This window comes from Cervus elaphus, chromosome 1, assembly GCF_910594005.1.
Source record: "Cervus elaphus chromosome 1, mCerEla1.1, whole genome shotgun sequence".
Classification (NCBI taxonomy): Eukaryota; Metazoa; Chordata; class Mammalia; order Artiodactyla; family Cervidae; genus Cervus; species Cervus elaphus.
This window is the reverse complement of record NC_057815.1, coordinates 52549269-52576280: the sequence shown is the minus strand read 5'-3', so window position 1 is coordinate 52576280 and position 27012 is coordinate 52549269. Positions and strand designations below refer to the sequence as shown.

Genomic DNA, 27012 nt, shown 5'->3' with positions numbered 1-27012 from the left:
CCGACTCTTTGAGTCTCCATGAATCACAGCACGCCAGGCCTCCCTGTCCATCACAAACTCCCGGAGTTTACTCAAATTCATGCCCATCGAGTTGGTGATGCCATCCAGCCATCTCATCCTCTGTCGTCCCCTTCTCCTCCTGCCCCCAATCCCTCCCAGCATCAGGGTCTTTTCCAGTGAGTCAACTCTTCACATGAGGTGGCCAAAGTATTGGAGTTTCAGCTTCAGCATCAGTCCTTCCAATGAATACCCAGGACTTATCTCCTTCAGGATGGACTGGTTGGATTCCCTTGCAGTCCAGGGGACTCTCAAGAGTCTTCTCCAACACCACAGTTCAAAAGCATCAATTTTTCGGCGCTCAGCTTTCTTCACAGTCCAACTCTCACATCCATACATGACCACTGGAAAAACCATAGCCTTGACCAGACGGACCTTTGTTGGCAAAATAATGTCTCTGCTTTTTAATATGCTATCTAGGTTGGTCATAACTTTCCTTCCAAGGAGTAAGCGTCTTTTAATTTCATGGCTGCAGTCACCATCTGCAGTGATTTTGGAGCCCCAAAAACTAAAGTCTGACACTGTTTCCACTGTCTCCCCATCTTATTTCCCATGAAGTGATGGGAACAGATGCCATGATCTTAGTTTTCTGAATATTGAGCTTTAAGCCAACTTTTTCACTCTCCTCTTTCACTTTCATCAAGAGGCTCTTTAGTTCTTCATCACTTTCTGCCATAAGGGTGCTGTCATCTGCATATCTGAGGTTATTGATATTTCTTCCGGCAATCTTAATTCCAGCTTGTGCTTCTTCCAGCGCAGCGTTTCTCATGATGTACTCTGCATATAATCTCTGAGATTAGTTACTTCTAATTGAGAACTAGATGGAAAAACACTGCCTGGCACAAAATAAAAGCCCAGTGCGTGGTTTCTACTGCTAGTTTTTGTGTCGTCATTTTTGTTGTGATTCTTGCACTGAATATTTTTCTCAGAAAAAGTATCTTGAGCTCTACAACTCACGTTGTTTGAGATTCTTAGACGTGTAACTCTCACTTGCTGTTGCTAAGGCTCAGAAAAATGAAACTGAAATTGCTGAAATTTTGTTTATTCCTTGTGTAGGAAAGAGACCAATGAAAGAAAACAAGCAGATTCCATTTTAGTTAAAGGAGGAACTTGCAGGGTTATTCCTGGGGTCAGGAAACACTCAGATGAACATCTGAGATCTGGGGCACTGGCAGGAGGCCTTGGCACTCATCATACAATTAAATGGTCGCCCTCAAACTGTGTTTGCCAGGGCAGGCAAGTGGACAAGTGCATTTCAGAAAGGTTCCCAGGCATTCCAAACTGGAACAGGAAGGACCATCTGATTTACTGTTTAACCAGTTAAACACACCAGCCGTGCCCCCAGCACTGTGGTCAGTTCACAGCCTTGTGACCCGTTTGGGCATCCTTGAACCAGAGGCGGGAGGCGGGTGGGTGAGAGCCAGCCCTGCCCTCTTCCTCCTCCTTGGGATATCGCTTTTGCTTTTCTTTGCTGAGTCTCTACAGCAACAAAGTGTATGCAGAGTTCCAGCTCCGGGAGTTGGGCACATCGGGGTTCTGTCTTTGATCCCCCATTCTGGCTGTGTGATTTTGGACAAGTTGCGACACCTCTCTGAGCCTCCGTCCCATCTTTTTACATGATGGTGATCATAATACCTTCCCCAGAAGGCCGTGAGGCCCATATGAGCTGGGTAAGGGCTAGCCCCGTCCTCAGCATGTGTGACGCTCAGTCAGTGGGAGGTGGGCGCTGCTCCAGGAAGGCGGGCGGCAGGTACGTGGACCGCAGTGCAGTCTGTGATGCAGACCTCCCACTCAGCACGCCCCCGACCGTCGGCTCCGGCCCTGCTAGGTGGACCACAGGCAGGCTCCTCTTCCTCCAGCTGACACACGGGCACGCGGCCCAGCAGGGGGAGTTCAGGGGGGATCTTCTCTCCCACTGGCCCCCTGGGCTGGGGGCCTTTGTTCTGTTCACAGACAGGCTACAGCCCTCACGCCAGGAAAAGATGTGAAATCCCACCGGCTGTTCCCTCAACGTATATCCAACACTCAGCAGCTTCTCACCACCCCACCGTGGCCACCCAGCCCCAGCTGCTCTCAGACCTCACATCCCATTCATCCGCACCGCCTGCCTGAAAATATACCTTGAATTCTTTCAGTCACTCCTCAGACCGCGCCTGAGGTGTGTCATCTTTTCCCCAGATTGTTCACTGTTCTAGATGTTTCCTCACTGGCCTTCACTGGTGATGCTGCTACCTTTATCTCTCACACACACACACACACACCCCCGCCATATACATTCACAGCCACACACTGGCCTTCACTGGTGATGCTGCTACCTTTATCACACACACACACACACACACACACCCCCACCATATACACTCACAGCCACACATGCACACGTGCACACACACACACAGCTCCTCCATCACTGTGCATGGGTATATGCACAGCACCTCCCCCACAGGGTCCCCCATCCCCCCCTCGCTTCTCAACCCCACAGCCAGACTTAAATCCCAAGTGGGTCAATCCATCCTGTTTCACTCAGAGTCAAAGCCAAGGTCCTTACGGGGGTCTGCCCAGCACCCTGTGGCCTCCACCACAGCCCTCTGCACTGGTTCCTCTCTCACCTGGAACACTCCTTGCTTCTCCTCTGGCTCCCCATGTCTCCCACCTTCCTCCCCAGTGCTCCTCCTGCCCTCGTGGCTGACTTTCCTGCCCAGCACTTCCCATCTCCCAGCATCATTTACTTCCTTATCCCTCTGCTGGCCCTGGTCACGGAATGCATATGAGAGGAGGACAAGGGTCTGTGTCCCCCACCCCAGCCCTACTGTGGAGCAGTGCCTGGCACCTGGGTGCTTTCAGTGAATATCTGTTGAAAGATTCGTGAAGGATTGTGGGACCACACACGCAGAGTGTCTTCATCATTACAAAACTGTCCCGAATTGGAATTCATTGTGGAAATTTACTCCGATTACCAGTTCTTTCACTGTAGCAATTACCTGGCACACAGGGGTGCCTAGTTAGTCCCGTTGGATGCATTGGTTTGGGGCTTTGGGGCCGTCTAAGCCCTCCTTCCCTATCAGCCCAACCCTGCAGTGGGCGGGACGGTGTCCCCGGACCCCTCTGAGCCTGCTGTCCCCCCACTTCCCCACCGTGCATCCTGGTTCTGGTGGCACTGTCAGCGGCTGGCCCCCCTTCCCCTGTATCCCCATCTCTGCAGGCACGTCATCGTCCTTTGCTCTCACCGTCTCATCTTCCTGGTAACTACGGTTTTGTTATTACTACCTGTTGATCTGGCTTTCTCGTTATTGTCTTCCCAGCTTCCCATGGCAGTTATTGCTCTGATTTTAGTTTCACTGGCTGTAGGACAAAAGGGGTGGACTCTCAAAGTATTATCCCCGGTTTCAGGTTCAGAGGCACTCTTCATGCTGCCCACTGCAGCACGTGGTCCTCTGGCATGTTCTCCAGCCCCAATCCCAGGTCCCTCTTCAGGTCTTTCCCTGTCGCCTTCATCCTCTCCCTCCTACTCCCGGAGCTTATCCACTGGCCAGGCCCTCCCCTCTCCCCCAGTGGCTTCCACTCCCACCATTTCTGTGCCCCTTCACCCCAGATTTGCAGTCCAAGCTTGCTCTCTGTGACCTCCAAACTTATGCCCAGCCCCCGGCCTTCTGCTCCTGGTCTCACCTCACAGCTCATCACTTCAGTAACCACAGTTAAGCCAACAGGCATCCTGAGTGCTTTTTGTGCGTTGGCCTCATTCAATCTGGGAAGAGGAATCCTCCTCTTACAGGCGAGGAGACCACAGCTCCCAGAGGTCATGGAACTGGCCCAGGACACAGCTAGTCAGCGGCAGGACTGGGATTTGAACCCAGGCTGTCTGGCTTCAGAGGACTGACCACTGCCCTGTCCTCTCTTCCTGTCCCCATCATGCCATCCCCTGTTTGTCCACCCCCCTGCCTGATGCTCTGCAGGAGGGGAACCCTGGCTCTTCCTCTGTTCCAGCTTGGGGAGCCGGGGGAGGTGACAGGCGTGGTTGAGCATCTCTGGATAAATGCGCACCACACGGCCTTGCCCACCAGGGAGCTCTGCTGCCCTGCACCCACCACACAGCCCTCCCCGGCCAGTCCTCAGGTCCTTCCCCACTTGCAGTTGGCCTTGGTCTCTGCCAAGGCAAAAAGGTGAGGCTGTTCCCTATAATATTGCTCAGTGCCCCATCTTTGCTTCTGCTTCCCCTCAACACCAGCATCCTTCTCTTTGTGTGTGTGTGCTAAGTCACTTCAGTCGTGTCCGACTCTTTGTGACCCCACGGACTTTAGCCCACCAGGCTCCTCTGTCCATGGGATTCTCCAGGCAAGAATACTGGAGTGGGTTGCCATGCCCTCCTCCAAGGGATCTTCCCCACCCAGGGATCAGACCCCCACCTCCTGCATTGGTATAGGGGGTTCTTTACCACTAGCACTCCCTGGGAAGCCCCTCCTTCTCTTTATCACCAAATAACAGCAGTGCCTCCTTTTGTTTCCTTTAGAACAAGATACAGGTGTGTTCCATAATTTTTTTCCAACATCAGGCAGCAGGTTCTTTGGTGGAAAGAGTGTTCTTTCCCTGAGTCTTTAGGGCCAAGCTACATTCTCTTAGTCTGTAGCATTTATAAAAAAGGAAAAAGAAGCGGTGGGGGTGGGGGGTGGGGAGGAAAGAAAAGAAACAACAACTTGAAGCCAGGCTGATATGTCTTTCGTTAATGATCCTTCTTGGTGGGGGGCGGGAGGGGTTATCCTTGTGCCATCATTAAATGCAGGGGTGTGTCAGGGCTAAAGGTCAGGAGGAGAGCTTTGCCCTCAGGAGGCTGCCTCCCAGAACTGACAGTACAGAGCAGCCAGGATGTGTGGACCCAGAGCACGCCCTGCCTCCCCAGACATCAAGCATCTCCCCCAGGCCCTACATGGGGCACGTGGGTGCAGAGGTGAATGAGGCCTGGATCTTTCTGAGGGAGGAAGCCCATGTGAGCCCCCCAGAAGCTTCAGATCCCATTGTCATCCTCCAGGCAGTGCAGAGAAATCCTGGGTCTCGGCCGGCGGGGGTGCTGAATGCACGTGGGTGCTGAGAGGCAGATGGCACATGGGGCAGAGGGCGTGCCCTGGGCAGAGGAGGTGGCCGGGGACAGGGGGGACAGAGACCTCAGACATCAGGATTTTCTCAGAGGAGCCAAGAAACTGACAAAGCCATGCCAAGCACCTTCTGGCATGGAAGTGGGCAGGGAAGGAGGGGAAAGCAGGATTGCTGCATCCTGAGTGATCCTGCAGAGCAAGCGTCCCCTTAGCGTGCCCCACCCAAGCTCCCATTTAGCTCTGCTAGATGCTGGGTGCAGGAAGGCGTGGGGACCAGCACCTGTGAGGAGATGGAGACCCTGCTGCTCCCCGACTGTCGCCCCCCTCAGGGCCGTGTTTAAGGTCCCTAGAAGCCCTGCAGAGGAAAAACCCAGCCTTTAAACAGAATTCCCCATGCTTCTTTAACCATGGGTTGCCCCCCCGTCCCCCATGTCTTTGCATTTAAGTCTCATAGCGTCGGTGTTCTGTGACAGCTCTTTGGGAAGTGCTGCTGTGGAGAATTTTTCAATCCCTGCATACTCTGGAATGTGCCCACTTCTTATTTTGCATGGAGGCCATGCTACATAGTGGAAAGACTGTGGGCTTTAGATAGGACTGACCTGGGTTTACATCTACCTTCCTGTATAATTTCTGACTTTGCTCAGGTTACCTAACCACCTCTCTGAAACTTAGCTTTCTCATTTTTAAAACGGGAGAACATTAGCCACCTAACAGGGCTGCTGTGATGGTTAAATGAGAAAATACTGATAGTTTCCACGTGGAGGGCTTATCATGTGTCAGATATAATGGAATTTGAAGCCACTGGGGGGCTCACACATGCTGCTTCCCCCAGAAAGATCCAGGCCTCTTTGTCCTCTGCACCCAGGTGCCCAGTGGAGGGCCTGGGGGAGATATTCAATGTCTGGGGAGGCAAGGCTTGCTCTGGGTCTGCACATCTGACTAAGCACTTTCTGCCTCTCTTTTCATCTTCACCACAGCTCTGAGGCAGGATATATTGTCATCCGTATCTCCCAGGTCAGGAGGCTATGACACACCAAATTAAGGGTCATGTGTATGAGATTTACATCCCAGGCACCGATAACCTGCTGGAGTCAGGATTTGAACCCTAACCATCACCCCCCAGCAGAGAGCATGCTCCAAACCACCATGTCATAAAGGGCCTGGTGCATTGAAGGCACTAAGGAATATCCATTCCCTTTTCAGGAGGTTCATGGGTACTTACAGGGAGATTGGTCATTCCTGAGACTCCAAGTTACTCTTCAGTCTTTCTTATTAAACCTGTTAAAGGAGTAATCTGGATCTGCCTGTCCACTCATTGCTTTCTACACATAAAATAAAAATTCTCCTTCAGCCAGTGTCAAAAAAAGTTATGACACTTCTCTTATGACCTCTCTGCTTTGCCTTCATATGCTGATCCACCTCAATTTGGGCAGCGTCTCAACTGCCTACTGGTATTGGGCCAGTCTCCAAACTGGTCCCACTAGTGGTCTGTGCCTCCCCATCCAGGACCAAGGGTCCTCCCAGAAAGCACTGTGCATCTGTAGCTTGTTCCTCCGGCTGTTCTCCGTCCTATACTTCGGTGATAGACTTGGCCAAGGTCTAAGAAGGCATTCCTTTTATCACTCATTCAGCAAACATTTACTTAGCGCCATTGCTAGACTAGGAGTATGCCCTGTATTGTGCCTCTTAATTAGATCACAGAATCTCACAGCCCTCAGTAGGCCTCCAAGACTGGAATGCTGCAGACTCTCCTCTGTCCATGGTGTTGGGGATCTTTTCCACATCGACCAGCCTTGTTTACAACCTAATCCAGCATTCACATCCCCTGCCCCTTGTGAGACCCTCTCAACAGGCCCTTCAAGTCCCATAGTTCCAAGTGCAAGCTCCTTGACTTTTGCTTGATTTCAGGATTCCCAAGCATCTAAAGCTTCCAGCAGGACTGGGTACACAAGTGCCACAAATGGGGTTCTCCCCAGGCCCCTGACAGCCACTGCAAATACACTCTCCTCTGCTCAGAACATCATTCCAACTATCCAACCTGCCAAGCAAATCTACAACACCTGGTTCAAGACTCACCTCCTCCCTGGTCCCTCCTCCTTCCATTACCCCACCATCAAATAAGCTAATCGTTTTCTCCTCTGTTCTGCTCCTATACTTCACCTACATTGCACCCCACAGCTAGAAAAAAAGGCACTCCTTCCTCAAGACACTTGACTGCCACCTGCTGGAAATTTAGGGTAAATTCACTTAACAGAAGTGAAGGTGCACCCTGACATTGCGTAGGGTGCTGCACGCCGGCAGGCAGGGCGCTGCCTTTGCAGTGATCAGGATTGAGGTGACCTTAAACATTCCCCTCTGCGTCCAGGTGCCCTGGCTTCCACTTGGGCTGAAGAAATGCTTGTTACTGGTGCAAGCCCCTGTTACCTTAGACTTGAGGCACCTGGTTTCATGACTGAATGATCGCTAAATCCATCTGTTGCAAAGGAAGGCAACCAAACTCCCCACAAGCTGTCAGAGTAACCAGAGGGTCTCAGAGGGATTTGCAGTGGGGACCAGAGACGCTTCAGTCTGTCATCTCTGCTCAAAGGCCACCACCATAGGAACAGACCAGAGCAACTCCACATTCCTCCCCACAGGAAACCTCAAGCCGAGAATATGATGGAGAATTGGAGCAGGTGCTGCGTCCAGGGCCAGCTCCTTGTAGGTTGTGGGGAGGCAGAGGTGGCCACACAGGGGTCCTTGCAGGGAGCTGGGGGTTTTGTGAGGAAGTCCATCAGTGAGCACGCAGCTGACTAGACAAGGGTAAGCAAGGGTTTTGATACACTATCGTCCATATTTTCCTAAGCCAAGCCCTTTTATTAAGCCACATCATGGAAAACCAGTACCCCAGTGACATCTAGCTCTTCAAAAAGTGGTGTCAATAGAGCTCCATCCAGCTGTTACACTTGCAGGTGGGGGCAGGAGGGGGGACATGCTTTTACTAGGGTCCTGTTTTATAAAGGGAGAGGCCCTCTGTCCCTTCGCAAAGCTTATTTTCCCAGAGCCATCTGGCATAGCATTGTTCAGGTCCCATGGTCTCCCAGAGAGGTACCCCTCTTTGGTAACCCTAATGAAGGAAGAAGGCTGAGCCTTTCCCTCTCTGCCCTGGCTGCCAGGAAGCCCAGAGACAGTTTCTGTAGCTTTCCTGAACCAGGATTGCGTCTTCTCATCGCTTCCCTGATACCTTCTCTAGGAGTGCTCGTTTTAGGCTATTTGTATTTTCCATTGTGGGGATGGCTTTGGGGGCTGGATGGGCAGTGATGTGGCAGAAGAAAGAAGAACCACCAGTGCACACATGGATTTCAGTCCCCACCTGTTAACCGTGTCATCTTAGGCAAGATGTCTTTACCTCTTCAATGCTGAGTTCCTTACCTGGAAATGACCACGAGGAACAGATAGGTTACTGTGAAGATTAGACTCTGCCAGTGTGACCTGCACTGTGTCCTCTCCCTCCTCCCAGGTCAGGCTTGGTCTGTGGCTCCAGGATCGGAGTCAGTTTTTCCTTCTTCCTGCCTCTGTCGGTTGGCTTAGGATGAGTGATACAGAGGAGAGAAGCAGGGAGCCTGCCCTCCTGGTTTGTCTGGGACAAAGGGGTTTCCTGGCATGCAGGATTTCCAGTGCTCAAATAGGAAGGTTGGAGGCAAATAGAAGAGCTGGTCACCCTAATAGAAAACTACCTCAACATCTCAGGGGCTTAGAGTGGCTTAGGTTTGCTTCTTGCTGGAACTACCATCTATCCGAGACCTTGGCTAAAGGGGGAGTCTCTATCTGGCAGTCTCTGATCCCTTGGTAAGGGGGCAGTTGGTCAGGGCCAGTTCAAAGGCTGCCGCTGTCCCTTCCACTCATGTTCATCTGTCCGGGAGAGTCACTTGGCCGGGCCTGACATGGGGCAGCCTGCCGACTCCCCACACAGAGCAGCAGCGATAGGTTTGAACCTTAGTACAATCCGCACACTTCGCTTTCTCTTCTTGTCATTCTGGGGTGCTGGGGCAGGGAGAGGGAGGGCAAGCTGAGAGATGCCTAGTCTGTGATTGGAGGGCTCCCGGTGGCCATCGTGCTGTGGACGGTGTGTGGGGGGGCTCCTTAAGGGGTGGGCTTAAGGGGCGAGGCTTCGCCCGCTGTGCTCGAAGGAGCGGTGGTCTCCTTTGGGCGTCTAACAGTGGTTGACATACCCGCCTCTTCCAGCCCCCTTGTTCCTTTGTGTGGAACCACAGAGCATCTTCTTCCTGTGCTCCGAGGACCACGAGGGGACTGAGGTGGGACGGGGGGCACCCAAGCTCTTCCCAGGCACACTTCCCAGGCCCCTTCATGCCTGGCTTTCTCTGGCCACCCAGAGAGCCTCCCTCCCACCTTCGGAAATCTCTAGCTCAGAGGTGGGCACAGATGTGACACCCACTCTAGGACCAGGGCCGGGCTCTCCCCAGAGCATCCTCACTATGTGTCACTTGGATGGCAGCACCAGGGCTGGTCCAACCCCCACTGAGCTGGGGTCCGCCCTCCCAGGTACCTTTGGTCTCTTGGGGCCCCCTTCCTTGGCTCAACCCTCTTTTAGGAGGTAATTCGCACAGAAAAGGTTTTTGTCTCTTTTGTTGTTTCCTTTATTGTCTTATATCTAAGAACACCTTCCTGGAGAGAAAACAGTTTTCCCAAAAATATTTGTCACAACTGATTCAGCTTCCTTGTCCAAGCATATAAGAAATACGGTTTAGATTTTGCAAAACAGAGTGCTAAAATGTTTGTTAGCATTTATGATTTCTATAAGGAAATCTGAGCATTGGTAAAAAAATGATCAAAATGAGAATTCGTGGGGCGTTTGGTACTGAGGACCTCTATCTAAATTTCAGGGATGTGGGGGAAAGAGAAAACGAGAGGCATGGTATTGGGAGACGCGGAACCCTGCGATCCAGGTGCAGGGGGCGGGGCCGGGCGGGGCGGCCGGGACGGCGTGGGGCGGGGCCGCAGCGGGTGAGGGGAAGGGTCGGCCGCCGGGAGAGCCGAAGGCTTCCCTGAGGGGACACCTGAGGGCAGTTGAAAGGCACGCGGGAGTTCACCAGGTGACCGAGTGGGCAAAGGGAGCCGTGCCTGCTCCCTGCAAAACCACGTGGACGCAGCTGAGGCCTCGTGCTCTTGGGAACTGAAGTATTTCAGTGGCCTGGCGCCTCAGGCAGCGAATGCGCATGCTTGGGCTGGGGAGTAAGCAAGCCCATTGCCGAGGCCTGGTGTTGCCTGCTAGGTGTTTGGGGTTTTATCTGGAGGGCCTGGGCGAGCAGTGAAGCTGTTGAAATGTTTTAAGCAAGGGGGCGTTCTGCCTCTTACCACAGTGAGGAGAGGGCAAGGCTGGAGCAGGGAGCAGCCCTGATGGAGGGAAGTGGCTGGACCCTCCTATCCAAGGGCCAAGCGGGGGCTCTGGGGTGTTGGAAGGAGAGGAGCTTATGCCCAGGGTGGATCCTGGGTCGCCCGTTTGGGGTTGGGAGGATAGTGTGGGACCTGGATGCCGGTCTGATTGAGATGGGGTCCTGTGTGGTAAAAGCACGCCCGCCCCCAGCAGCCCTACCCTGGGGACTTTGCATCCTTGTGCCACTGCTGTATCCACAAGGCTTAGGGACTGAAGCCTGGAATTCCTGGACACATCTTTGCAGGGGCTGAGATGGGGTTACCAGCGTTAGACAGGGAGGGGTTCTGAACCAGACTGCAGAGAAGAGTAAATTGGAAGGACATGGTCTTTTCTCTTCCCTGGATACTCATTTGAGGACCTTTGTAATGATCTCGGCAAGGTAGGTTATCCAAGAGGCCAGAATTAGCCCGCGGAACATGAAGTGCCAGAATTTGTGCTTCAGAAAGGTCAGGAAAACCCCATTTAAAGCCCCTGTCTTTTCATCTCAAGGCGGAGCAGGGAAGGAATAAGGGGGCTTCTTTAGAGCCTGTTCCCCTTTCAGGGTTCACAGGGACAGGGAGGAGACCCTGTGTCCTGCCAGCAGGAGGTGGGCAGGGCAGCACCACCTGCCCCCCTTTGACGTCAGCAGCTTTTCAGAACTGATTTCTCTACCAGACGTACTTGATTTCAGGGACATTTTGTTTAAACATCTTAGCTCATTCCCAGCCATTTCAGGCATTGGCCCTGCTGGCATTTCGTCTTGGCTTAATGTTTCCTGAAGACTTGCTTTCTATTGTTCCGTGTTGTGTGTGTGTAGGTAACTCACTTGGGAGCGAGCTGAGTAGTGTCCTCGGGGGCAGGTGTAGCTCCGGGAGCCCTACTGCTCTCCCCTGCTGAGTGATCTTGGCTGGTTTCTTCACCTCTCTCTGCCTCAATCTTCTCCTTGGTCAAATGTGGAAACAGTAGTATTAATACTTAGCTCAGAGTTATTGTCGGGTTTAAGTGAGTGCAGTAAGAACAGTGCCCGATGCCAAGTACACGGTCAGTCAGCGTTCACTGTTATTGTTGCTTGACCCAGCAGGAGAAATGAAAAATATAATTATCTTCTTCCTCTTAAGGCCGTGTCCAAGAATCTACGTTTAGTAATTTTAAAGGCATTGTTTTTCACAGAAAATATCTCCCAGCATATTTCCTCATGTGTTTGCAGTTGAGTTGAACAGGCAGCTGAAGGATGGGATGGTGAGCTCAGCATTGCTCCCTGTAATCGGGAGTCATGATTGAGCTCCTCATCTCCTTCAGCTGCTGTGAGACTTTCAGCTGTGTCTACCTCAAGGTGACCTGTCTGGGGTTTCTTTTCCTGTGGGCCCCACTGCAGGTTTCTGGAAGAACTTGACTGCCTGAAAGGAAGCGACAAAACATGAAAATCGCTTTGAGGTGACCAACAAGTCCAGCGGCCCCTTGCTTCTCCCAAGGTGGATCTGAGGTTTAAGAACCATAACTTCAGGTAACAATCCTATCCTACCCACCACCACCTAGATACACTATCCTTGCAGCTCCGACGGTCGTTCTTCGTCTAGGAAGTGTGGTTTCTCCCCAAATCCCTGAAACCTGGAATATTCCACCTCGTGCAAATGTCTGGCTGTTCAGAAAGAGCGGTGGGGGCTGGAGTGGCATCCCAGGTCTGACATGTGGCCCAGATGGGCACTGAGACCCTAAGTGTAGGGCTCTGCTCACAGATGACCGCCTTCTCTTAATGTCAGTAGTATTGGTGATAATAACAGCAGCGGCAGCTACAGCAGGGCCGTTAGTGTGATTAAATGCTTATAAAATACTCTTCGAAGAATACATCAGACTAGCCAGGAAATTTCTGAAAGCAAAAAGTACAAAGAGGGAAAGGAGTTGTTCTATGAGATATTAAAATGTATTTTACAGCCATAGTCATCAACAGTGTGGTGCCAGAATGGAAATAAGCAGGTCAAGGGAACAGAATGGAAAGTTCAGACTAAAAAATGAGTCAAGAAAAGTGGCATTTCTAGTGACTGGTAACAGGACATGTAGATCTAGTAAGTAGTGTTGGAATAACTGTATTCTTTGGAGGGAAATTAGAAATTCCCATCCTTAAGTAGTGCACCGAAAATAATTTCCAAGTGGATTAAAACTGAATTTTTTTTTTTTAAGTTATGAAACTGTTAGCAAAGAAGAGGATATTTTTATTGTTTGGGGGTGAGAAAAGAGTTTTTAAAACCTGTCACTTTTAGTATCACATGCAAACACCATAAGCAAAGATAAAAGACAAAAAGGGGAGAAAATTATTTACAGCATCTATGATGAGCAAAGATTAATATTCCTAACATACAAATTTATTTATTTTTCAATATGTATTTATTGAGTGCTAACTATGTGCTGAAACGTGATCTGGGCACTAAGGGTGCAAACAGTAAACCAAAGTCAGTACTCCTCTGATGCTTATGATCTAGTGGAGAGGACAGCCGGTAAATTAAGTAGGTTATTGCTGGCCAGATATGGATAAGGGCAATGGAAAGAAATTAAGCAGGACTGAGGTGGTTAGAGTTGTGGGGGTGCGTGTTATATGGTTATCCTGGGAAACTTCACTGATAAAGTGACATTTGAGCAGAAATATGAAGGAAAAAGGGGAGAAGTGGTTGAATTTTGGATGGTTTTTTTGGACTGTTTAGCTATTAGGATTTGTTGATGGATTAGATGCAGGCCATGAAAGAAAAGGAGTCAGGGGTGACTTCTAGGTTTGGGGCCTAAGCAGCAAGCAGGATTGAAGTACCACTTACTGACCTGGGCATGACCAAGAGGCTGGGCTTGTGGACAACCAGGGATTGGTTATGGATGTTTCACGTTTCTCTTGTATATTGAAGGGGAGATATCAAGGTGATGCTTTGGAACTCAGGAAAGGGTCTGGGCTGGAGATGTAAACATGAGAGTTGTCATAATATAGGTAGTTATTTAAAACAATGAAACTAGGCAGATCTCCTAGGGAGGGAGTGTAGACAGAGAGGAGGGCCAAGAACATCCATGGGTCGCTGACCTAGAGGTGAGGGAGACAAGGGGAACCAGCTGTAGAGACCAAAGAGGAGTGACCACAGAAGTAGGAGAACTGTGAAGCTGAGAGCCAGGAAGGAGAGGTCAGCTCTATCAGATGTGTTGATGGGCCAAGCCGGGAGGGGATGGAGAACTGGCCATTGCATTAGCAATGAGGAGGTCATTAATGAACCCAGCAGGGGCCGGTATATTGGAATGATGGGGACAAAAGCCTGATTTGAGTTATTTGTAGCGAGGAAGAGAAAAGCAATTGAAAACAAAGAAATGGGGCAGTAACTGGAAGGGAATCAAGTTCAAAAGAGTTTATTCCCCCCCTCCCTCCCCCCAAGATGAGAGTTGTTGCAGTGTGTTTCTTGTCCTTATAGAAGCGATGCAAGAGAATGCGGAATGTGGATGATGCAGGGTTGGGGTGGATGGTCCACACTCTTGAGAGAGGCGGGCTCAGCATGCTTTGGGGTGGGGTCCTAGCCGGCAGTGTCCAGGTTGCTGGTAGAAGTGGTCACTGGCCTCTCTTCTCAGTGGCGCAGAAAGCTGATTTATCGGCAAAGGGTGAAAATCGAGACGTTGGAGGTTTGAGGAGGAAAGCCCAAGTGTGGTCGCAGAGCAGGGGAGTCATGGATTGCTGTGTGCTTTTCCCCAGGCTCAGGTGCCCAGGCGAGCGTGAGTGAGGAGGCCCTCGATGCTCAAGGCAGTATGGTAGGAAAACAGGACACAAGTGGGCACCAGCGATAACCAAGAAGTACCTATAGGGACTTCCCTGGTGGTCCAGTGGTTAAGACTTTGCTTTCCGATGCAGAGGATGCAGGTTCAATCCCTGGTTGGGGGGCTAAGATCCCACATGCCCCATGGCCAAAACACCAGAACATAAACAGCAGAAGCAGTATTGTAACAAATTCATCAAAGACTTTAAAAAAAAAATGGTCCACATTAAAGAAAGAAAGACATGCCTATAAACAGAAACACCATCCATAGTGATTTTAAGATACAAGTAAAAATAGTGAGGTTTTGTTTTTTCCTTCAGATTGACAAGAGCTTTTACTGGGTATAAAAGTCATTGTGCTTTTCTGGAGCACAGTGTTTCTGTATTTAGCAAAACATACAATGTGTGTCCCCTTTAGACCCATCAGTCCTCCTTCTAGAAGTTTATACTAAGAGATAATAGCGCAAATGCACAGAGCTATGTGCATAGTCAGTGTTCACTCCAGCAACGATGGTGAGAGTGACCAGGAGGGCTCTGGTCACCAATCAGTGGACACAGTGGAAACAAAAGCTCACCCTCACCTTTCACTTTGCAGATGAGGAAACTCAGGCCCAGAGAGAGGGAGTGACAGCCCCAGTCACGTCGCCTGGAGCTCAGACCCCAACGGTGGGCAGTGCACGGCCCCCTTCACCTGGGTTTGGAGTTGGAGTCCTTTGCAAGGTACTTGCCAGTCTCTTTTTTGAGCTGACTTGCTTTGCGCTTTTAAGATATGAATTCTCAAAATGCTTTGCAAATGTTTGCAGTGCCTTCACTTCATTATGCAAGATTTTCCTTGAAATGGAATCCCACATGCAAAAGGGCAGGCAGAGAATAGACAGACTTTGCCTGGATCAGTGATTGGGAGGGACTGCTTTTTTGACTCCCAAGTGGGACTTACAGGCTGAGAAAGGATATTGTATGCTTTCCTACAACTTTGATAAAAGCTGTAATAAAAATACAGAGATAACAAGTAGATCGTATTTATTGCATTGATTAGATTTGATCAAAAGAAAATTAAGACTGTGAGAACATCTGGGACACTTGGTCACCTCCATGGGTGGAACATGGGGCTGTACCTGCTAGAGCCTTGGGTTCTGCTTTAGTTCTTCATGCCCTGGCACAGGCCCCTAAGAGAAGCCACATAATTTCTCTGAGCTTTGTGTCTTTGTCAGAAAAAACAAGCAGATGAGCCTAAGTTACCTATAATAACTCCTGGAGTAAATATGACGGTCCTTCTGGCAGTGCCTTGTCCTCGTCCCAGCTGGCTGGGTGAGAGAGATGTCAGTGCTCTCGTGAAGTGCCTGTCATTCCACAGCGCCACCCTAGTCCTCCACCACCTTAGAAAAGCTTGTGGAAATAAATGCGCCCCTGTTTCCTTGTACTTATTTCAGACCTCCAATGGCCGACCAGAGAATGGACATTTCTTCAACAATCAGTGACTTCATGTCCCCAGGTGCCACCGACCTCCTCTCCAGCCCTCTGGGCACCGGTGGCGTGGATTGCAACCGGAAACGCAAGGGCAGCTCCACAGACTACCAGTAAGGCCTTTGGGCTTGTCTTCCTCTGACTAACCTTGATGTCAGCTTAACGGGCATGAACATCCAGGGGCCCTACTATTCCTTCTGGAAGAAGGGATCCTGTCTATGAAAAGGGATGGGAATGAAAGATCTGACTTGACTTTTCCCTTTATCTTCCCTTGGATTGCAAGCAGGAGGCAGCTGAGCCATTTACTCTCCTTTTGTGCTCCCCACTGAGGTCCCCAGATTTTTGAGGGGAAAAAAAATAGCCTTAAGGCCAAGTTCCACCTCTTACCACTTTCTTCATTTTCCTTTGCTCCTTTGAGCAAGATGGCTAAGTCCATGGATATAACCTCTAGTGACCTCTCTAGAGGAGGACATCAATGGCTTAGTTTGTAGAATGAGAAAGTAGAGGTCATCTCTGGAAACAATATAGGAGCAGTGACATTGTCCTTAAAATGTTATTTGAATTAGTGTTCCTCTTACATTAAATAGCACCTTTTTTTTTTTTTTTAAGACTTGGTGGCTTTTCTTTGGAGTAAGTACATTTTCACACTTACAGTCAACTCTTCTGTATCTATACAGATATCTAGGGAATATGTCAGCATAGAACATCCAAAAGGCACGTTTTGTTTTGTAGTGCAACTGCGAGGAATCTTGCCCAAATGTCCATTTGAGAATTTTCTTCTGTTTAATGAGAGAAAATCTCCAAGGAGGTGTGCCCCCTTACAGCAGATGTCCTTTCTGCTGAAGTTCACAGGTCAGATTTGGGGAGCATGGTGGCTGGAGGTCAGATGCCCACTAGGAGATGCTATGAGTAAGTGAGCCCAGATGATTAAGAGAGCAGCCGCCCAGGGGATGGAGAGCGGATGTGAGGACCAAGAGGGTGTTCTTCCATGGCACTAACTCCACAACAGGGAAACCAGATGTTTTCTGTGGAGTTTTTATCTGATGGAGCCCTTGACATGTTCTGAGACCTCTGCTGTCTAGATCTGTGGTTTCCACCCTTGTCACCACTCCGGACTTCCAGGTTTCCTGCATGGACCCCAGTCTGCAAGCCTTCTGTAATTCATGGACACCCTATGAATTAAGCATGTGTCATCCCTTTCTTGGCAGCTTCATGTACCAAACTCCTACCTTAGGGCAGAGCTTCTCTTCACCTGAGATGATTACCTGCCTCAGTGAGCAGACACGAGTCTAGACAGAAGGGAGAGGGACTTTTCATTTTCCCCTGTGGCCTGTAGAATTTCTTCTAAACTTCAGGACCAGGTAGAGAAAGTCTCTGCCTGTTAGGAGATGGAGGGGCTCCTGGTTGGGAACCACTGTTCTGAGTGCCCGCAGCGTACCTCAGTGCTCCTGAGAAAGTTGCTTTTGCTCTTGAGATGATGATGTTTGTAGGGCCATGATTGGAGAAGGGAGAGAGGCCCAGAGGGTAGTCAGTGTCCTCCTGAATGATTTAGGGATTAGAGGAAGGTGTGAGCTCACCTGGGGGATTTAGAACTCCTTCCTCAGAGCATTTCAGTCTGTTTTCTACTGAACCCACAACGTGCTGTGAAACCTGGATTCAGGAGTCCATGAGGGGAGGGCGGATCCTTCTGTGACCCCAGGACTCTCTGTGGTCCCCAACCCATGCCTCCATCTGTCCCAGTTCCTCGGGGCTCAGGGCTTCCCCCGAGCTGAGAATCAGAGCACTGGGTAGCAGTGGTACCTCTGGGAGCTGGCTTGGGGTTCTACTCAGTGTCCTTCATGGGCACTTTGATGCTCCCTCCTCACCTTACGCACCACCAGATAGATATTCAGTATATATGCCCACGTGGAGAGGGCAATGACAACCCACTCCAGTGTTCTTGCCTGGAGAATCCCAGGGACGGCAGAGCCTGGTGGGCTGCCGTCTATGGGGTTGCACAGAGTTGGACACAACTGAAGTGACTTAGCAGCAGCAGAAGCATGTATACCCACGTATGTTTGATGCTTGATATATTTTACAAATGAATAAACTCCATTTATCCAGAAAGATGGGGGTTGGGTGCGGTGGGGGGAATGAGATTATATGGTTACTTGGATACTCTGGTTAACTAAGAGTTTCCATGAATGCCGTGTATTCCCACTTTTCTCAAGCAATCAATACAGTAAAATGCATGAGCACACAAACTTTATTGAAGTGGTATATATAACTTTTGATAAACTGGGAAATGAGTCTGGTTTTATAGTAGGTTCGAGTTGGTTTTACTTTTATACATCAGGAGTCAATACTGTGGCTCTTTGAGCTTTTTAATTGCTTGGTTTCTGGATAAATTTTGGCCTTCTGTATTATGGTGAGAAGTGATTTTGTATGTCTTAACAGTTATATTCTCTTTTGTTTTCTCAGAGAAAGCATGGACACAGACAAAGATGACCCTCACGGAAGGTACCATGAATTAGTCACTTGAACTTCCGCATCCTTAGAGCCATTTTCCTTGCATAATTAAACGTGCAGTTTCTACCCATCTCCTTGATTAGGGATAAGCAAGGAGGCTGTGAGCCTGTGGGTTCAGAACTGTCTCCCCCCATGCCCCACCCTGTAGCCCAAACCGTAGAGAATCTGCCTGTGATGCAGGAGACCAGGGTTTGATCCCTGGGTCAGAAAGATCCTCTGGAGAAGGGAATGGCAATCCACTCCAGTATTCTTGCCTGGAGAATTTCATGGACAGAGAAACCTGGCGGGCTCTAGTTTGTGGGGTCGCAAAAAGTCAGACACGACTGAGCAACTAACACACACGCACACATACACGCCCCACCCTGTGTAGCTAACAAGCAAAGCCCTTGCGTGTCATGTAAAGAGGACAGGGATCAGGCAGGGAAGAAAATGGATGTGTAACTCCACTGTTAATCTCCAGGGGATTGTGTTTCTTTTTATTTCTTTTCCAGGTTAGAATACACAGAGCACCAAGGAAGAATCAAAAATGCAAGGTGAGCTTGGACCTTCTTTCTGTCTATAAGCCATCCTGGTTTGGTTGCTTAGTGTGCAGTCAAGGAGGCTCTGAATATCTGTTCCCTGTCTGTCGAACAGTCTGATGCTGTCATGTCCTTAGGGGATGAGGAGGGGGACAGGGCCCTGGCTTGATGTGGCTCTGTCCCTCACTGCCTCCAGGCTGAGCTGCCTTCACTCTTTGCTGTCCAAGCATGTTTAATCTGAAGGGAACTCTGGAGGGAGCCAAAGATAAATCAAGGCTAAAGGTTTTCCCTGTCTTCAGCAGGTTCCTCCTTCCTGCCTTGGGGCCCTCTGGGGAGACCTGGTTCGAGGAGTCAGTTCCCCGGCTTTGCCTGGCCTCTGAAAGGGCCCTTACTGCTCTGCAAGGTGTGGCTGAAGGCCAGACCTGGGGAGGCCCTGCTCCCTCAAGCAGATTCTCTGACTCCCTCCTTCCTGCCTCCAGCCACGCTTGCTGACTCCCCTCCGTGTGGGTCCTCCGCTCTCCTGCCATTAACCCCAGGGCCATCTGATGCTGTGTCCTGACACAGAGCTAGGGCTGTAGAATTCAAAGGACCTGAAACTGCTGGCTTTTCCCTCATGGACCAGCTTTGCGAGAGATCACACGGTTCTGTGGCAGCGGCACTGTTGACATACCTCTTTGGGGGACAGTCACAAACAGCAGGTGCAAACCAGTCAAGAAAAGTGTGCGCCATGGGAAGTGTCACGCTGCTCGGTGGGCAGCAACTCTTGGGGACAGATGTAGCTTCTGCTGCGTCTTGGTGGGGTCACGGCTGATCCAAGGACAGCAGCATTAGTTACCTGGTGTCTCAGTCTGTCTCCCACAGACCACATGGCAGACTCCCCTCAGACCTCAGAGACAGCTCGGCCTGGGGCCCTCACTGATGTCTGTTCCTGGGTGCTTTGCCCTTCAAGTCCTCCACCTCCCTTCTTTCTTTCTCCCACATCTTAAAATCCAACTTTATTGGGGCTGAGAAGAATAGAAATGAGGAGAAATTAAAAGCTCAGTTGACTGTGAAAAGACAATTTTTGTAATATTTCTCAATTCCAAGGATAAGGTAAGCATTAAAAAAGAAAAACACTAATACCGACTTGGCAGTGAGCCCCACTTTTTTTGGTGACTTTAGTAAGAAAAGCCCAGTTTGAAACATTCTTCAGATTCTAAATTTGCCTTGTCAGATGAATATTGAAAACAGTTATTTTCATCATTGTTTCCTTGATGCTCTGTTACATTTTACAGAAATCATTTTTCATATTGTTGTTCAGGGAAGCTCACAGTCAGATTGAAAAGAGGCGTCGGGATAAAATGAACAGTTTTATTGATGAACTGGCTTCTTTGGTACCAACGTGCAACGCGATGTCTAGGAAATTAGATAAACTTACTGTGCTGAGAATGGCTGTTCAGCACATGAAAACATTACGAGGTGAGATCCAAGCTTTATTGTCTTTTATGCCCTTGCTCACACATGTTACCACCCTTACTTAGAATGTCCCTGAATCCCTAAGGCCGATGTTTATTACTTGCAAATGTGTAGCCTTAAGGAGTATACCAGTCATTTTCAGCAGCAGACATTGTGCCAAATGAAATTGGCATTACCAAGCTTCTGTGGGTATCAAGATGCAGTGTTGCTGTCCTGCATCCCCAGAGTGTAGAGGCTGTGTGCCATGCATGTGTGTGTGCACGTACCCAGGCTACATACATATCAGAGAGGCACACGTCCCATCTTGCATATATGTGGTGCCTAGACCTTGCCCATACAATGATAAACATCAGAAATGTAGCTGCCCTTCATGACACAGGAAAGTCTGTTTCAGTTTTTAAGAGGAAAAATTCATCCTGGTTTCTTTTGAAGAGTGAGTCACTGGTTGACAGCACTTGCTACATTTTATTGTTGAGTGAACACTGATGATATTTTCATCTTCCTGGAATTTTCCCAAACCAGATCAACTCTTTATAAGGGAGGCAGTGTTTTCCTTCTTTTCCGAGTGTGGGGAGGGTGAGAAAACAGAGGCAGAAATGTGGAAGTGACTTATCCAAACCACAGGAGAAATCTGAACTGTGGCAGGCATTTTAGGGAAGGCCGTCCCTGGAATTTTCCACAGCTAGACTTGGACTATTTGAGGAAATCGGAAAGTAGGCGCTCACTCAGATCTCTGACCTGCGTGGTAAAAGAATTATGTCTTTTATATTTCTACAAAGCCACCAGAAATAAGAAGTAGCTGGTTTTGTCTTTTGACCTTGATTCAAAAATATAAATGTTGTATCCTTGGCTTGGAGAAGGGTGTTTTAAAATTCATGTTAGGGAAGATAGAGATTAAATCATTACAACTAATTTCTACTACATTGGAAAGAAAAGAGTTGCAGAACTCGAGTGGTCCTAAAAAGCAGGGGTGTGGATCAGTGATATGCACCTTGTTAGTTGATTTGAAAGTCACCGACAGGTTCCGTTTCCCTCCTTCCTGGTGGTCTTTGGAATTGTCATGAGCTGTTTTAGTTCACTGTGCTGCTAACCATTCTGCAGATTCCAAGTCATTCAGTGCTGGCATTCTTCTCTAAGTTATTCTCCCGGAAGATGCCAGATTGACAGCCTTTTAAACATAAGTCTTATGCCCTTTCAGTCCTGGGAGCTCAAGTTGCATTTACTGAAGTAATGCATTTCTCTGGGTTGCCAAACTCATTTAACTCAACCCTGATGAAGAGGAACTCACAGTAAACGCCTTCCACAGCATATTTACTCAGGGCCTGGCAGACTGGATGACTTCCCAAGAACATTTAGAGTGGTGATTTGAGCACCCGCTAGACAACCCATTTAATATAGATGTTGGAGGGAGGGGAGTGTCCCAGGAGTCTCGACCAGTTTGCTTCCAGAGCTTCCTTCTGTATTTGAAGCAGTTTCTAAACTTCTGTTAGCTCCTGAATTTTCACTGTGGTGACAAAAGCAAGCTTGTTAAGTCTCCTGTGGTCAACAGTGTTCACTTTTCAATGACATTCTCTTTAGCGTTAGAGCTTCTGTTCAAAGCCAGAGCTCGCCTTATCTCCACGATGGAGAAAGAAAATGTAGCTCGTAGGGGCTAGGGACGAGGCTGCATCTGGAAGACTTGAGACAGTCGAACGGAACAAGACATTATCTGAAAATAAAGTGTTCCAACTCTTTCTCTTTTTCTCCCCGGAAGGTGCCACCAATCCATACACAGAAGCAAACTACAAGCCGACTTTTCTGTCAGATGATGAATTGAAACACCTTATTCTCAGGGTATGTTGCAATTATGGGATTGTTTTTACACAACATTTATTTTCACAAATCTCAGAGTTAAGTGCCAGTATGTGGGAATTTGATGTCTCAACACCGAACTTGTTTAGGCTCACTTCCTCTGGCAGGGTCTCCCCCTTGTTCTTACTGTTTGGACAGGCCTCACATCTCTTCCCTGGGACCTTCCTCTTCTACCCTCACTCAAACAAAAATGGAAGGCCTAGGCTACTGGGACTTTAAATCAGAAGAGCAGGATTTTGTGAAAAATAGGAGGTAATCAAGAATCCCCATCCTGTATATGAAGGTTTTAGAAAGGGACTGAAACTGGTAGCCATTGAGAATTTCTCTCATCCTCACTTGACCACTAACACAGAAACAGCTACCTAAACCTTTCTACTAAAATTCCATCAAAACAACAAAGCTTCCAAAGATGTCGAGCTCTGGGAGGAAGATGAGTGGAGGACGCAGGTGCTTCCACCTGCCTGACCGTAGCGCTCGCTTCTCCGGCTGGTCTCTGCAGGAAGGCAGCCGGGGTGGCACCGAGGGAACCTGGCTTTTGTGAGAATCAGGTCTGCTCTGGGCCGAGCAAGATTTCGCTTGGAAACTGAAGGGAGAGACACTAAATTCAGAGACATGTCCTCTTGCCAACAGTAGAAAGAAAACCAAAGAAACCTAACTGAAGGGAAGAATACCTATGCCATCTCCCCCCAGCCAGGGCTGCCCTCGCATCTCGGAGCAAGTTTGCAAGGCCCCAGCATAGAGGGTGGTCCCTCTGGTTTTCTGCATCCTCACTACCCATTTTCAGCTCACCCTGGCTTCAGGCCCCCTGTTCGCCTGGCCTGCCTGCTCATTCCAGTAGTGTCTGTCCGTCCCCTTGTGACATGCTGTATTAAATGCAAGGAACAGGACATTATGAGTCAACAGGGCTTTGTTTCTCAAGCATAGGCAGTCCTGGTTAGGCAGTGAGGGGCTGCTGTGGAGGCTCAGGGAGGTCAGCAGGAACCAGGCCCTTTCTGTCTTCTCGCACCACCCTGCTGAGCCAGATTTTCACCTTGGAGGGAGATGGCTGTGCCAGGATTCAGTAGCTCACCAGCCAGAAAGAGGGCAGGGGAGACTCCAGGCCAGCCATGCTTTGTATCAGGAAAGGGTGTGCCTTCCTGGAAGCACTGGAGTAGACGTCAGCTTATCTTGAAAATGTCACCTGGTCCCCCAGAGGTGCAAAGCAGGTTGCCGCACAGGTATCTAGATCTTCCAGCCTCCAGAGGAGAAGCAGGCAGGAGAAGAAGGGTCGGAAACAGCAGATGTCACACGTTCTTTCCAGAGCCACATCCGTCTGCTGGATTTCCCTCCAGTGATGGCTGATTTAAAGTCCTGACCCGGAGTGGAGCTGCAGCTGTGGTCTGGTTGGCCTGGGGTCGAGTGGGGCTGGTGCCTCCTTGCAGGAGAAGCCATCTCATTAGTGCCACATCTGGGACAGCTGTCACAGCACCGTCCCCGGCTCTCTTGTACATGAGTTATTGTTAGGCAAGGGTTTTTACATCTTGTGTAGGTGCGGTTGGTCTTTTTGAACTTCTCTGTCAGTCTGTTGGATAGTCCCACATTCCAGCTTATCACTAGTGATCCTTCAAAGCTTTGTGTGACTTGTAGATTGGATAGGCATAGCCTCTGTCTTCCATTTTCATTTGTTCACTATTTCAGCAAACATTTTAATACTTAATGGGTTTTGCACGGCACTGTCCTACAAACGTCCAGTCACTGATAGACACTTCAGGGTGGCGGCGAGGCTTCTCAGCAAGTTAATGATGGTCATTTGGTTACCTCTCAGGGCAGACCCGGAGGACTCAACTCTGCCCTCACCTTTCCATCCTTTTCATAAAAATGTCCTTGTTCTCAGGGAGGACATACTAGAATTAAGATATGAACGATATCTGCAGCATCTCCAGAGAAACCATCAGGGCTGGCTTCACAGGCATACAACCCTTGCAGCTACGTAGGACCCAGTACTTCGTTTAATGCTCTGCTGTTGCCATCTTGAAGACTGTATTTTGAAAACAAGGGTCCCTGCATTTTCATTCTGTCCTGGACCCTACTAATTATGTAACTGGTCCTGATCACCATACTGGTGATTTGGTGTTTTTTAAAGAAATACGTATATGTATGTACACATATAGAATAAGTTCCTTTCATAGTGACAAGTGTTTAGTAATTGTTGCTGCTTTTCTAAATGATTCTCTGTTAGATATTCATACTTTGCAGGGTCTGGAATAAGGGTTTTAATGCTGTTCGAGTGACAGACTTCATCCTGGGCTTGCCTTTTCTACTCCTCTCTCTCACACGTCAGTGGTGATCTGTCTTCTCTCATGGAACTTCTCTCATCTCTCTGCCCCATCTCAGTGGCTGGGAACCACTGTCTAATTCCTTGCCACTTGTGGATGCTGAGTCCCTGGGAATTTGCTTCAGCAGATAGCAGGGTCCACTCAGATGATGTCTGAACAGTTTGGCAGCAGGTTTGGACTTTCAGTCTCCCTTACCAGTGCAAATCTGACTAATTGCTTTCCTTACCAAGTGCTTTCAAAAATATCTTGAATGACTGGCATGTCAAGGAGCAGTGAACCTGATCAGTTTATAACGTCTGGAACCTGTACGTGCTGAGTTTTGAAAGTGAGGCGGCCCCTCGGGCTCTGTGTCACTCATTAACTCAACACCGTTTTCCCTGAGGGCGAGCCTGCCTTGGTCTTCCCGGCCCCGTGGGGCTCGTGTTCTCACCCCCCTGCTCTCTGGCTGGCCCCTCAGCCTGGCTCCTTCACCTGCTGGTGTTCATCTGCCTGAGCAAAGCGGAGTCGGAATGTTTTGTGTCTCCCCTACACTGACCGTATTCACCGGCCTCTGGAACCTTCTCTCCCTCCCCTGAATGTGTTGAAATCCACTCCCCTTGTCATCAGCTTGGGCCTGAGTCTGCTTAGCATCTCTTCCAGGATGTCACAGGAACCGTCTTCCCAAGCACCTTTTGAGCCACATCACTTCATTAATGAAAAGCCTCAAAATACTCTCTTCTCTAGTTAAGATACAAGGTTGTCTGCAAGGCAAATGAGGAAGTTATTAATACCGTCTCTTTCTTGACAGAATGAGGCTTCTAGCAGATGGTGCTTGGGAAGTGGCTTCCCCCTCGCTGTCATCCTTTGCCCCCAGGCCAGCGCAGAGGCCTAACTTAGGAAAGGATCAGCCCCAGCTTCCTTCTGGCAGGTGGCCTGCCAGGCCCTCTCACAGCGGTAGTGAGTCTGTCCCCCTCTCACTCAGGTCTGTTATCCCAGCACAAGTGAACGTACCATTCTGTTACCTTCTGGTGCATGAATTCATTTCCTTAGTTCTTTGAGTTTAACTGCATCCCAAAGGCCCTTTTGTGGAAAAGGGAGTAGGTTCTTTATTAGTGTATGTGTGCTCAGTCGCATCCGACTCTTGCAACCCCATGGACTGTAGCCCGCCAGGCTCCTCTGTCCATGGGATTTCCCAGGCATGAATACTGGAGTGGGTTGTCATTTCCTTCTCCAGGGGATCTTCCCAACCCAGGAATTGAACCCATGTCTCTCTTTGAGTCTCCTGCATTAGCAGGCAGATCTGACCATTGGGAAAGCCCCAGGTTCTTTAGTAGTCTATTCCAAAAACAGACCGAGGACCAGCGAATAATGAAGATAATGACGCATGTGATTTAGTCTGTGGTAGCTGAGTATACTCAATGAACATGAGTTTGAGCAAACTCCGGGAGATAGTGGAGGACAGGGAAGCCTGGCACGCTGCTGCTATGGGGTCGCAGAGAGTCGGACATGACCGGGTGACTGAACAAAGACAACCTGAGCATAGAGCCAGTGCGTGGCAGGGCAGGGAGCACCCTTCGGTGCCCAGCAGGCCCCAGCAGGGGTTCTTAGGGGTTGCCCATCTGGGGAGTCCTGGGTAGCATTCAGTCACATTTGCACAAAACATCCTAAGCTCTCATGTTCCACACCTTCAGTATTTATCTTAGTCTGTCTGACAAATACTGTCCTGTCTCCACACCTGTCTTTGTCAACACTTTGGATTTTTGCCTGTATTTAAAGTGAAGAAGAGGTGAAAGAATATCAGCGGAAATTTTTGCTTGGCTTTTCTTGTCGCATTTAGGATACAAACAGCTCATCTCTGCATCAGGGAATAAAACTTAAGAGTAGTTGTTCTCAACCCTGTGAACATTAGAACCGCTTTGGGGTGGGGGTAAGTGGGGGAGGTAGAAATCATACCACTGATCCACCCCACTCCAGACCACCAGCATAAAAAAACAAAAGCAGACCACACTTCAGATGCTGAACCCACTGTTCTAGAGAGCTCCCTGGAAATGGAGGTGTTCAAGTCTTGGACAGATGGTGGCTTCAATATTTGAGAGGGAATTTTGACCCTAAAGTTTCCTTCCAGTCTCAGATTCTATGATATTATATTGTGGTTTTACTTAGAGCAATGAAATGGATTCCTTTGGACCTTCATGCAGTCAAAGGAAAATTCTTAAACTGAGTTCTCCTTCAAAACAAAACTCTCTGTAATTGGACTTGCCCCGGTAATCATTAGTGATACATGTGTATATGTCTGCCTTGGAGAGAATCTTATCATTCTCAGAAGGTATTTGTTCTAAGCATCCTGTTCTCAGGACACCTATGAAACTGTCAGTGACTGCAGTCCCGTGCTTTGGACACTTAGAAAATAAATCCTTATTTGCTATCAGAGTGATTATAAGTCATGTTTCCTAAAGTGTGATAAATTGATTATCCATTTCTCCTGATTAGGCAGCAGATGGATTTTTGTTTGTCGTAGGATGTGACCGAGGGAAGATCCTCTTTGTGTCAGAGTCTGTCTTCAAGATCCTCAACTACAGCCAGGTACTGCCCC

General features: G+C 49.1%; 1 protein-coding gene across 8 annotated transcripts in view; it reads left to right on the top strand.

Annotated features, from left to right (window-relative positions):
• Positions 1–27012, top strand: part of ARNTL (aryl hydrocarbon receptor nuclear translocator like) — a 107604-nt gene that overhangs the window by 59871 nt on the left and 20721 nt on the right. For 6 of the 8 annotated variants that reach the window (XM_043902653.1, XM_043902636.1, XM_043902665.1 and 3 more), the window contains 8 exons: positions 11933–12061; positions 14925–15049; positions 15760–15906; positions 18254–18292; positions 18793–18834; positions 20120–20277; positions 22028–22107; positions 26910–27002. In XM_043902653.1, the coding sequence (XP_043758588.1) occupies positions 15767–15906; positions 18254–18292; positions 18793–18834; positions 20120–20277; positions 22028–22107; positions 26910–27002 (552 nt within the window). In that variant the 5' untranslated portion in view covers positions 11933–12061; positions 14925–15049; positions 15760–15766. Of the gene's footprint in view, positions 1–2265; positions 2277–11932; positions 12062–14924; positions 15050–15759; positions 15907–15958; positions 16707–16977; positions 16981–18253; positions 18293–18792; positions 18835–20119; positions 20278–22027; positions 22108–26909; positions 27003–27012 lie in introns of those variants that run through there. The other 2 variants (XM_043902645.1, XM_043902673.1) reach the window with 2 other exon arrangements.